Source organism: Ambystoma mexicanum, chromosome 1p (genome assembly GCF_040938575.1).
Source record: "Ambystoma mexicanum isolate Mex_15411 chromosome 1p, UKY_AmexF1_1, whole genome shotgun sequence".
In the NCBI taxonomy this organism is placed as follows: Eukaryota; Metazoa; Chordata; class Amphibia; order Caudata; family Ambystomatidae; genus Ambystoma; species Ambystoma mexicanum.
Genome location: NC_090921.1, coordinates 1,112,731,585 through 1,112,743,703, shown reverse-complemented (window position 1 = coordinate 1,112,743,703; position 12,119 = coordinate 1,112,731,585). Strand labels below are relative to the sequence as shown.

At 44.6% G+C, this 12,119-nt stretch overlaps 1 protein-coding gene across 2 annotated transcripts in view; it reads left to right on the top strand.

Moving 5' to 3' along the window:
* LOC138448990 (zinc finger protein 436-like) overlaps positions 1-12,119 on the top strand; it is a 555,369-nt gene that overhangs the window by 132,323 nt on the left and 410,927 nt on the right. For both annotated transcript variants that reach the window (XM_069604735.1, XM_069604736.1), the window contains exon 3: positions 6,394-6,501. In XM_069604735.1, the coding sequence (XP_069460836.1) occupies positions 6,394-6,501 (108 nt within the window). The remainder of the gene's footprint in view (positions 1-6,393; positions 6,502-12,119) is intronic.

Here is a 12,119-nt window from a genome sequence, read left to right as displayed (position 1 = left end):
ACCTCAGTCCTTGGCCCAGCCACTCTCCACTTGCACTGCCTCCCTGGCAACCCCTGCACTGCGGGACTGTCTCTGTATCCCTACAGCCCCCTCCCCAGCACTTGTCTGCACTTACCTTGCACTTGCCACAAGCTGGCCCTATTATTTATTTTTTGTTCTACTTACCCTGTACTGCACTCCCCCCTCTCCCCTTCCCCTTGCACTTTTCCCTCCCCCCTGCCCCTGCACTTGCGCGATCTAAATGACACCTGGCCAAGTAGGATCGTTGTCTGTCTTCCCCTTGTTCCCCCACCCTGCCTCGTCGCGCCTTGAAACCCTTGTGTATAGGCGCGTTACAAATGCCATATCGTATCATATCGTATCAATTGGCAATAGGTTTATTAGTATAGGCCCTTTTATTTTGACTGACTCGACTAGGACTGCATTATTATTTGATGGTCGTAGCTTGCTCCCATCTTTAGATTTAGGATTAGATAGGCATTTTTTAAACCCGATTGAAGTTCAATAAACACCCTTGAACTGTGATCACTTGGGTCTGTCTTACTGTTTGATACCATGCCTTCCTTACAAATAGCAGAATTGTCTTTTGATGTTTAATGAAAGTACTAATTTCCCAGAACTAGTACTACTTAATGGTATAATTGTATGCCAGTGTTATGATACAATAGTGCAGAGAGGTAAGGTCTTAATGCTGAATTCTATATATAATCTCATGGTCCAATTTTGGCTCGACAGAGTTAGCTTGGCATCCATCAGATGTCGGTAAACTATCGACTGGGGTATAATAATCACAGTACTTCGAAATTGGAGAAACCATGATTGTGAAGCTAAATACATGCCTTGATTATCACTACGGGGCAGGTTTTGCTGAATTTCTATTTTAATTGAAAATGTAACCATTTCATTTGTGTTTGTTTTTTAACAGCGCTTCTTCTTCCTTGAGTGTTTGGTTTCAAATGTTTTAATTGTAATCGTAAAGGTTTGAAATAGGCTGTGACCCCTGTATTTGGTGTAATGACAATCACTCACCTTTGAGCAAGGACTCTGCTGCCACTGACCATTTATAGCGCAATTTACTCCATTGACCCCAAGTTAAGGTTGAATGGATGTAACTAGACCTTGCATACTCATCCATACCCCAGATAAGGTTTTGAGGTGGTAGTATTTTACACAATGTTTTTATAATTTGAGAAATGATTTGCTCTCGTAAGAGTTTAAGAAGTATGCAACAGGCAACCAAATCAAGACAAAACTTGAAAATGAATAGGACCCATTAGAAACAAATAGTCACACAGCAAAGATGTCTGGTTTCAAACAAGGTATTACAGTTGTGGAAAACCTTCTCCTACACAATCATGTGTATGAACATAGCATGAAGAATCATCTTCATGATAAATGCACAAAGTACATGAACTCTGAAAAATATGTATGTGCAATACAAGTTTCATTTTACTGAAAAAAGCATAACTTGTTACAAAAGATACTTCCCAATTGTAACTCCGTTTTCCACCTTATTAATGATATGATCTTCTAATGCTATAATGCTTCTGTTTGGTCAAATAACATTTAGACTCAAAATACAGCAGAAGCTGAAAAGAAAGAAATAATTCCTTCTATCACTGTGTGCTGTTAGGTCCAGAGAAAAAAAATTCACAAGCTTCTCCATGTCCTGCAATTTCTTCCATGTAGATACTAATCCAAAGAAGTGCTTTGGTTTCTTTCAAGTACCCTGGCATTTGCACTGACCTCTGCCTTCAAATGGTGCATAAATGATACACATTCAAAGAATAGAGCTGTCGTTTCTACAAGATTTTAATGCACAAACCAGCCTAGGACGACACTTAACTGGACGCCAGTATGTACTTCAGGGTTCGAAATTCATTTAGGGGTTTCTTCACCACATTCCTAAGTCAAGCTCAGATATCTGAATTGCTGTGCAAGGTGATATGGACTGGTGGCAACGGTTGAATAATATTAAAGCGGTATGCTGGTTTCATTGGTAAAATGTTGGGAAACTGAAAGGTGGCTCAGAACATGGGACCGATCTTTACAACCGCTGATTCCTGATGAAGCCTGGAGATTCATGTGTGCTGAGACAAAACTAAGGATGTTATCCCCTGCTCATGTGGCCAGGGTCGTTCGGCCACAGTCCAGAAGACAACATGGGGGTGGCAATATGAGGGAGGATCACATTGGGAGGGTGTTCCCCTATGGACTTGGAGACGATATTCCAGAGGAAACACGCATCCCCCTCACCCATCCGAGGTTGACACCCAAGACCCAACTCCCCAATCCTCTATATCTTATTGTTCTGTTGAAAAGGACCACTGTTGTATGACCAATAGGGAAGTTCCGACGTACACCCCTTTGACTCTGACTCAAAGTACTGGGACGGGGAAGAGGGCCAGAGCGATGACGAATACCTGGAGGAACCAAGCTACGCACTCTAGTTGTTGGACCAATCCTATTGGTGCTGAGACATTCAAAATTACTGAGCATAAGAAGTTATGGAGTCTTCTTCCTCTCAAAGCGGGTCGAGGGACCGGAGAGCTGCAGGCAGAATTGCAGAGCTGAACGGCTCAGGGAGACGGCGTACTGAAGAGCAGCACTTCCCAGAGGGTTCCGCTGTGCGACAGTCGAAGCGGAAGGAAGGCCTGAGCCTTTGTGCAGACCGAGCGGACTAGGAAGCTGGAGAAACGCTACCAAAGTACAAATCGCAGCCACATAGCCAAACGAAGACCACAAGAGACCCGAAAGCATCCATAAGAAGCAGGTGAGTCCATAGAAGGGAGTTGGGACACCGGGGTGCGGCATGGGGACTTGTACAGAATGAGAAGCTGGGTAAGAAACCCAATCCCTCACCCTGAAGAGGCGTTATCTTCTTCATGGCAGTACTTGCATGAGAAAGCACACTGTTGCGAAAAGCAAAGTACCAAAAGCCAGAAAGGCAAGATAGTGAAATTAAATGAGAGTGTGAATGTTACGAAAGTCCTGGCAGGAGAGTCTACCAGGCAAGAAGATTGCGAGTCTAGTACTCGCACCCAATTTTGTGTCAACTGTTACATGCATGATAACCAGGGGAAGAGAGTCATACCCCCTGGTCCTGCGGAGAATGTGAAAAGCCAGGAGAAGAGGACCTACTTCTTGATTTTGTGAATATTTGTGCATCTGGTACCTAGGGGAAGGGAAGCAGTACCCTGGCATTGACTGTGAGCTTTGAAACACAAGAGTGAAAATACAACCTCTTGGTCTTGTGTGAACATTGGTACATCTGATATCCAGGTGAAGGGAGGCCATACCCTGGTATTAACTGTGAGTTCTGAAACATCAAGAGTGAGAAGACAACCTCTTTTCTTTTTAAATATGTATGCTTATGATAACCAGAGGAAGAGAGGCAGTTCCCTGGAGTTGACTGGGGTTTGGAAAAACCAAGAGAAGGTGAACTACCTCTTAGGTTCTGAACATTGCAACAGAAGGGAAGAACCCCTTGTCTCTACTACTAGTTGAATAACCTTTTTGTTTTGAAACTGTGAACTTTACATTCCCCTTTTTGCTACTCTTGGAGAGGGGGAACAGACAGTAGACAAGTGTAAGGATTGAAAATAATCATTTTGGACACAGGACGGTGGAATATTGTTTTGACAGATACTCGGGCAGTTTCCTTAGTTTGTTTCGAGGCAGAGAATCCCCTCTTAGATTTAGGGAAAGGTAGATTTTGCCTTTTCCTGTTTAATAAAAAGGCTATTAGCCATTATAATACAACCACTGTGTCTGCGTCCTGCTTCCGATTCCTTACAGTGCACAGACAAAATGTCTCTCTTTTAATAGTTGTTTTAAGCTCCTCTACTTTAAATTCCTGCACCAGTGTTAATACACTTCCACACTTCTTTTTTTACCTGGCTGACTCATTCTCCTGCTAGAGATGTAGCGCTGATGCAGCCATTTTCCTTTGCCTTGCCTGGGGGGGGACGCACATTCATGCTTTCTTGGTGCAAGTGTTTGATGCGGTCAATGAAATACTGGGCGAAAGTGTTGAGGTCTTGCCTTGGATTGCTTTGCTGGGCTACACGAAAAACATTCCTTGCCATGCTAGAAGGATTGCTAGACTGTCATTTGGTTTGGCCAAGCGGTGTGCTACCAGGGCGTAGTGGAAATACTCCCATCAACTTATTCAAACCTGACACGATGTTGTGATATGCTACAACACTGTAGAACATTTTTAGAAATATGTATTGTCAGGGGCCATATCAATGCTTTACAATATAACAAACCCTTCAGGACTACTGCTGCATGCATTCTAAATAGAACTTGATAAGGAGAATACATTCAACTTTCAAAACTTTTATTCATCAATTACAAATAAGAAAATCACCAGCAAGTATCACCTAAGATTACTATTGCACAAATCCATAAAAACATATACACAACGACTAACACATAATTACACAATTTAAAAAGAATGACAGTAAAAAAATACCCTAAAGTGCAAATTGCAAAGATAAAGTGTTCCGTGCTCTGTAAACTACTTCCTGTAAACACCACAAATCTCAAAGTGCAACTAATGCAACCTTACAATTGATCTTGTAGAGGCCTAACTCTACTTTGTGTGCCCAACATGTTTTGTTCCTTGAATGCAGACTTTATCTGTGGAACTTCGTCAGAGGCTAGAATTCATTCGACCTTCTCAGGCCTCTAGCTGTGTACTTTGGTGATTTTCATGCTGGCAAATGCCTTGGTTTACCAACCTCGCAAAGCTCTATGCTGCTATGAGCCTTACAATCTATACCCCAACCTGTGGGGCCAGACCTGTCCACTGCACCCAGGAAGGGTTGCCCAATCTTAACCCTTCTATTAGTAGCTTCAACTATGTCTGCCCTTTTTTAATGTCTGGTTTGACTTTATAGGCCCCTTTTAACTTAGCCTTACACTGTGGAGAGGTACCCAGCCATTTGATTGAAGCTTTCCTGTTCTATCTATGAATGCAAACCAGCAAACATGATTTTGGGTAATTTAACTGCGTTACCTTTTAACATTCATCTCCTTGTTGTAGTGGCTACTTACGAACATGGGTCGATCTTCTCATACACTAGTCTGCCCCTCTTCTACTATCAATGCTACCTACTTAACAGACCTACCTGTTCAAACCCTTGGATAGACAACATTGGAGTGATATTCCTCGTGTTACTGCAAGCTTTGGGTTCATAAACCTAAGGCATGACATGCTCTATAATATTTCTTTGTTTGGCAATAACAGTGTCCTACACACTGTTTTATTGTCCAACTAAGATTTTGCAACCTAGTTGCTTATACTTTAATACAATTTCCCCCTCTTCTTATTTTGTATGTTATTTACATTTGTTAATAAAAAAGAACTTTAAAAAAAGGAGGGCTTAGCCCTGCCCACTTTCTCCATGCCAGCCGGCTGTATGGAAAAAAAATGGCTGTGTAGTGGGACTGACGCTCAAGTCCAGGTGCCGGGTCCTGTCATATTTAAGTTTAATTGTAAGGGGGAGGGTTTGTTTCAGGACCTTCATGTTTTCCTAGGTACCTGGTGGGTTAGTGGTGTAGGCTTTGTACCTGACTCTTCGGCACTCGTTGCAGGTCTTGCTGGGCACGGCTCAGTGTCCAGGGCTACCAGCTTCTGCTACAGCTCTCTCTCTGGTATTGCATCCACCTTCCTTGTAGATGGCCCACTCTGCTGCCACCTTTCCTCTACTGGCAGACATGTGGCATCGGGTTAACGCACAGGGGCACGCTGCAGGAGAATGTTGCGGTTCTTGCATGTGCCAGGGCAAGGCTGCAGTAAGACCTTTCTGACACTCTTTGTTTCTGTCTCTTGCTATGAAGTAAGATTGGAGGCAAGGCTCTGCACATGCACACACTGGCACAATGGGTGGGAACATAATTTAGCTACCTCACCGTTGGGCCCAAGACCCTCTTGATTAGGACTGGTGCTGGATAGCCTCCTGATATCTGTTACCTGCATCCTTACTTTGAACTTCTTTCTAATAATTGGAATTTGATACATCTCTGTAAAAATGGGCAGTACTTCTTAGGCAGTGCCTGCCTTTCCGATATATGATTTCAGATAACTTGGGAGAGGACCACTTGGTATTACATGTCCAAATGCTCCATTTTATGTAAAAAAATCTCTAGACTAGTATTATCACTGTAGGTATATAGCAATGGTTGTGTCTACATTTATTTCTTCGGGATTGTACATTTTTCATATTCTCCACTTTTCATCACATTAACAGTTGTAGTTTATTGGTCTGAACGCCTGATGGTTTGATGGAATAACATGGTTTTATTCTTTGATTAAAACCAGCAGGTGTCGTGTATTATATAGTGATCTGTAGACATATGTTCACCCATGCTTTCTTTTTAATGCAGGTCCCCTGATTGCCACATCTGTCTTTTCATTAAGACCCAAAGAAAAAGATCAATTTTCCGAAGATGATCTCGACTTGGAGATAAGACGACATAATAACAGTTCACCAAGTGAGTTTGAAGTGGACCAGTACTTCATCCTAAGTATTTTCCTGAGATTTATTTGATCTTTCAGCGTACAGTGAAAATGATGAATGGAAAACATTACCTGTCAAAAATGTTCACCTCAAAACATTGTTTGCTGCATTTGAACGGTGATACATTTCAGTGCAGATAGTACAATAATACCTCATGGAAAAGGCATTTTTCATATCCAACTGCACTTTTGTAATGTTTTCCTAATAAGTCCATTCTCTGTTGATGACCTTTTTGCTGATGTGTCTGTCCATTTCACTGTCAATAATGGGATTATTATTTAAACTTTATTGGGGAGTCATTTGGCAGCGAGTTGAAGGCAATGTGCAAGGTGTAGCAATTTACTAATTCATTTTCTCCAAGCAATCAAAACATGAGGGCTTGACACTAGTTAGGGAAAGGGAATCAACCAGTGACCAATACCCAGACGTTTATTCCTGGTGGCAGAGAGCCATAAAACCAAGCAAAAAGGCCAGATAATCGAGCTTTCAAGCCTTCTGCTCTGTTTACTGTAACTTTGTCACCCTGCATCTCTTATCTGACCACAATACTTTATCCAGTATTGTCTTCCTGTTATTGGAGTGGCAGATAACAATTTTCACAGTGTGTATGTGTATGCAGTGTAAGGGTGCAGAAGTAAGACTCAGACACAATGGTGACATGTTTCTGGATATAAACTTTTATTAAATAATAAAAGGTTGGGAAAATGCCTCTCTAAAACTAAGAGGGGTTTTCCTGCCTCAAAGGAAACTAGTGGAATTGTCAGGAAGTCTGAAAATAAAGAGTCTGTCACCGTCTTGTCCAAAAACCAGCTTGTCTCCCTGACACTAATAATCTAAAGTAACTGTGCAAGGATAATCTCTTATTAAAGTAACAAGTGTTCTCTGTGCTTTCACTCAACAGAAAAGTTCCCAGTCTCTCTGGTAATATAAAGTGAAGAAATAAATAATGTTCAAAACCGCAAGTTTCCCAGGCTATGGTTGCACTCCTTTCCCCAAGTGTTCTTCTTAGTTTCCCTCCTTTTTGGGGTTCTGAGCCCCTTTTTCTTCTTAGGCACATGTCAATGGACAATCCACAAGGATATGTTGTTTAGCTTCACAATCCTTTGTCTTGTCAACTCGATACAGTTTGCTATAGAATGTAAGATTCCCCTTGCCCAGTACTGAGGTCCTTGAACCTTTCAGTCTCTCACATGGGTGCAAGTCCCAGCCTCGCAATACAGCTTGGTTCACTTTCCTCCCAATCTAGTTTCCTCTTGTGAATTGTCTTTCTTTCATGTGGGTCTCGGACTCTCTTGTCCTGCCTTTAATTAGGCAGGACAATTAGGCGCATGTATTTCATATGGGTGCGGGTCCCAAATTCACAATTGTGATGATATACGTTTGGTTCACTCTCCTGCCAAACATGACTTCACCGTTTCACTTATTCTTGTGGTATCATAGGTGTTTGGTTCACTCTCCTGCCAAACACATAATCCTTTTATCTTGGTTGCTCTCTGATTTTGTTATGCGAGTACAGGTCCCAGACTCGCAATGTCCCTTCAGGGACCCACACCCTCTTTTTCCAATGTTTATATTCACTATTTAGCTCCCCGGTCCTCCAACGTCACCTAGTAAACCCACATACCTGTTTTCTTCCACGTGCCAGCGTTTCTTCAGCTTCTGCGTTTCTCTTCGAGGCTCCGGCAGCTCCCTGGTGAATGGCGGGTCTGCAGTGGTTCTGCAGGTGTCTCTCTCTGCCTGGATGTGCATCCTGCCTTGCAAGTGGTTCACCGGAGCCTGTGGTGCCCTGAGGTACGTATTGGCAACAACCCGAATGGCCCTTCCAGTTTGGACCGTGTTCGGCTTCTCCTTCACCTTGCTTTGTAGCTTTTTTCCCCTTTAGCTTGTCTCTGCCCGCTCAGTGCAGGAGTCCGACAGTTCCTCCTTGGAGGATTGTTCGCCCTAGTCCCTTGCACCCTGCTGGCTGGTGCTCAAGGGTTCCCCCTTCTCTGGGGGGCAGACTGGTCTTCTTGATTCCCAGTGAGAAAGCCTGCAGCACAGGCTGCTGGGGTTCAAGGGTTCCCCCTCTCTATGGGTAGTACAGTGGTTCACTGCCCCTTCTGTCAGAGCACAGGATTCCTGCGCCCTGCTCCTCCAGGGAAAGCTACTGCTTCCTCAGTCTTTCCTCCTTTTCTACTGAGTTTGAGCCAGTGGGGAACCGGCAACCACTAGACCGCTAATTGTAGTTCTCGAGAATAATCTTCATTGCCCCGTTCCCCCTCCTCATCTCAGTATCAATCTCAGAACTCTCCAGTGAGTAGCATAGGATCTTCATCGTCTCAGTACTTGTTAATGACGCTCTATCTAGGTACTTCCTGTTCTTCCTCGTCCCAGTACTTTTAAAGGGGAATGATAGTGAAGTGAATTGGGGAGGAGTGTGTCTGGGATGGTGGTGTGTTATCAGGGGTCTTAGTTGGGATTAACCTACTAGGCTGGTTGACCTCACAACGGATAACATGGGCACTAGCTGGTAATAAAGCAGAGGAATAGCGCATTCTGTGGGAATGGACGTCTCTAATTCCATGCACGGTTTCCTCCCCCATGTGATCCTCCCCCAGTACACCACCCCGCCCTGGCCCCATGGGAAAGGTCTCCCTCTAGGGAAGAAGGGACGGCATCCTCAGATTTGTCACATGTATATTTCTGAGGCTTGTGGATCTGCTTTGATCACATGCTATGCGTAGGCCGCCATCAAGTGGTAGTCCCACAGTATTACACGATTTGTTTTTTGAAACTTGAGAAGGGATGTCGACTGGGCGTGTTATTAATACTATTCCTAATGTGACATCTACTGTACCCATGGTCCTTCATGTGTCGAGTTCCCCCAGTTGAGTTTTTTTCCGCCCGTCATAGTCGGTCGATAGTTTGCGGAGTTCTTCTGGCTAACGCCTTTAATTACAAAAAGATTAATATTAGACTTTCTTACTATTATTTCTACCACCGCCCGCCGCAATAACAACTGCTTCGGTGGCTTTCGACAGACAGCTCCATCGTCGACGATGTTCAACCGCCTCTACGAACAATGACTGCGGCGTACACAAGCCTCACCGGGCCTCACCCCGTTACAGTAGGAAGAGTGGTAGGAGGTCTTACACTTCTTCGCTTCTTAGAGAATGCCTCTTCTGACTTCTTATCTTCGCTTTGATCACTGCGCTGCCTTTTCCATTTAACATGAAAAAACACACCATTTTAAGTTCTGTTCATCCTGTAACAGGAAATACCCCTGGAAAGACACGCACAAAGTGTGCAATGACTGTCTGCCAAGGGATCACCCCAAAAAGAACTGCAAGTCCTGCAGGCTTTTCCACCCTAGAACCTTGAAGGACCGTTGAACCAAACATTGGGCCACCCATGCGATGCAGGCCGAGGCCTCCATTGACGTGGCGGGGGAATCCAGTGACAGCAGCATCAGCGTCCTAAGTGACACAGAGGGGTGATCAGGGTTTTAAAGAACCCCATGTGCGAGACCCCGACTACAGCAAGCAGGCCAGTGGTCCTGTGATGGTGAAATCACCCGGTGGCGAGGGCACACATACATCACGCCACACTAAGCACACCCCATGGCCGAACGTTGACCACCTAGTCGACCATTCATAAAAACACAGTGTCTACGGAGAGGTCCTCCAAGTCACCCCCGTCCTCTGGGCCTTCGTGTTCACCGCACAACAGGCCTCAAACAGGCGCCGAACAGGTCCATTTCAGACACCGCACCTAAAAAGGCCGTTCTTTCATGCGGCGAAGGGCATGCATCGAAAGAAGCTTCGACGCCCCCTTCTAACATGTCCAAAATGAGGGAACTTATTAAAAAGCATGTCCTCGTCACAGTTTTAAAATCAAATGCATCAAAATCTTTGACAGCCCTACCGTCCCAGCCCTCTACCTCCCTAGATAGTGACTATACTCCCTCCAAGGGCACCCTTTCAGGGGCTCTGCATCCCAAGGAGCCTACACCCACAGCATTTCCGAAGTCAACTGAGTTGTCCCCAGAAAGTTTTGATGGGGTAATGAGGAGGTTATCCTTCTTTGTGGACTTCATGGACCGCCACCCTGAAGAATTCTAGAAACCCCCAGGGCCTAACACAAGAAGGAGGGGTAGCCAGGGATGAACCACCTGCCAAGGTGCCACGCTTGGATACCTCGCAGCCCAGCACCTCTACCCAGACTCATGCTACTACACACCCCTCTCAGGATCTCTACATTGGAGACCCCTCAGGTTCTAATGATCCTAGTTTCCAGGGAGACCAGGCGGACCAGTATAGTCGGGACCAATATTACAATGATCATGACGAGGGCACCTACATCATCCAGTTCGCAGACAATCAGGATCACCCATTGGCTGACTCACCTATTGACAATCCGCTCCAGTACAACAAGCTGCTCCTCAGAGCCACCCAACATTTCAAGATCGACACCCAGGAGGCACAAATCGACAAGGATTTTGTAGAGGACATTCTGGGAGAGAAGAAATTCACTAAACAGTTTATCCTCTTCTGCAATCGGTCCAGAGGCGCATTCAGCCTTCCTTCCTAACACCAAATCTTACAAGAGTGGTCAACCCCTGCAAGGTATTTAGGCCGGCCCCTAACAACCCACTGTACATCAGGGGTCATCTAAAACCTGATTCCTTAGTTGTCACCACAGCAAGGAAGAGAGCAGGCACGCCTCTGGTCTCCATGGAGGCCCCAAATGATAAAGAGAGCAAAAAGATGTATATTCTTCCCAGAAACGTGGCATCCGCAGCTGCCTACCAAACCAGAATAGCCAACATTACCCGTCTACTGGCTACCTATGGTTGCCATAAGTGGGACAAGCTGGAACAACAAATTGAGGCCACCCCGGAGCCTCTAAAGTCACAATTCCTAAAAACGGTGTTAGAGGGCAAACAAGTCTCAATTCACCCATGCATGGGAGTGGATCACTTCGGACAAGTGGGTGTGCTCCACCGTGGCGGGCGGATATTGTATAGAGCTTCTACAGAAACCATCCAACCATCCGCCGAGATACAGAAAAATGACACCAGAGGAAAGGCGCATATTACTAGAAGAGGTCAAACCCCTGCTGGAAAAGGGCGCCATAGAAACCATCCCGGCAAACCAGGTAAACAATGGTATTTATTTAACGTACTACCTTGTGCCAAAGAAAGACTTAACAATGCGCCCGGTTCTAGACCTGCGCTCAGTGAACACATGTCAAGCCACGGAAATTTCGCATGACAACGCTATAGGAGGTAATTCCTCATCTAAAACAGGATATGAAAGATGCATACTTTCATATTTCAATGTTCCCAGTGCACAGAAAATATCTGCGCCATCAAATAGCGAGAGAACGCTACCAATTCAAGGTGCTCCCCTTGGGCATAGCCTCAGCTCCAAGGGTATTATTTAAATTTTTTTATTTAAGCATTTATCATAAATTAATACAATTTTTACTTAACATTCCCATCAGTCTTTATCGCCAAGCCAAACATTTTGTGAATTATTCTTCGTCTTGATTCTTTCCGCAACCGTATTTATCCTATGTTTGGCTATTATGTCCGGGTGAAGTTTACGACTA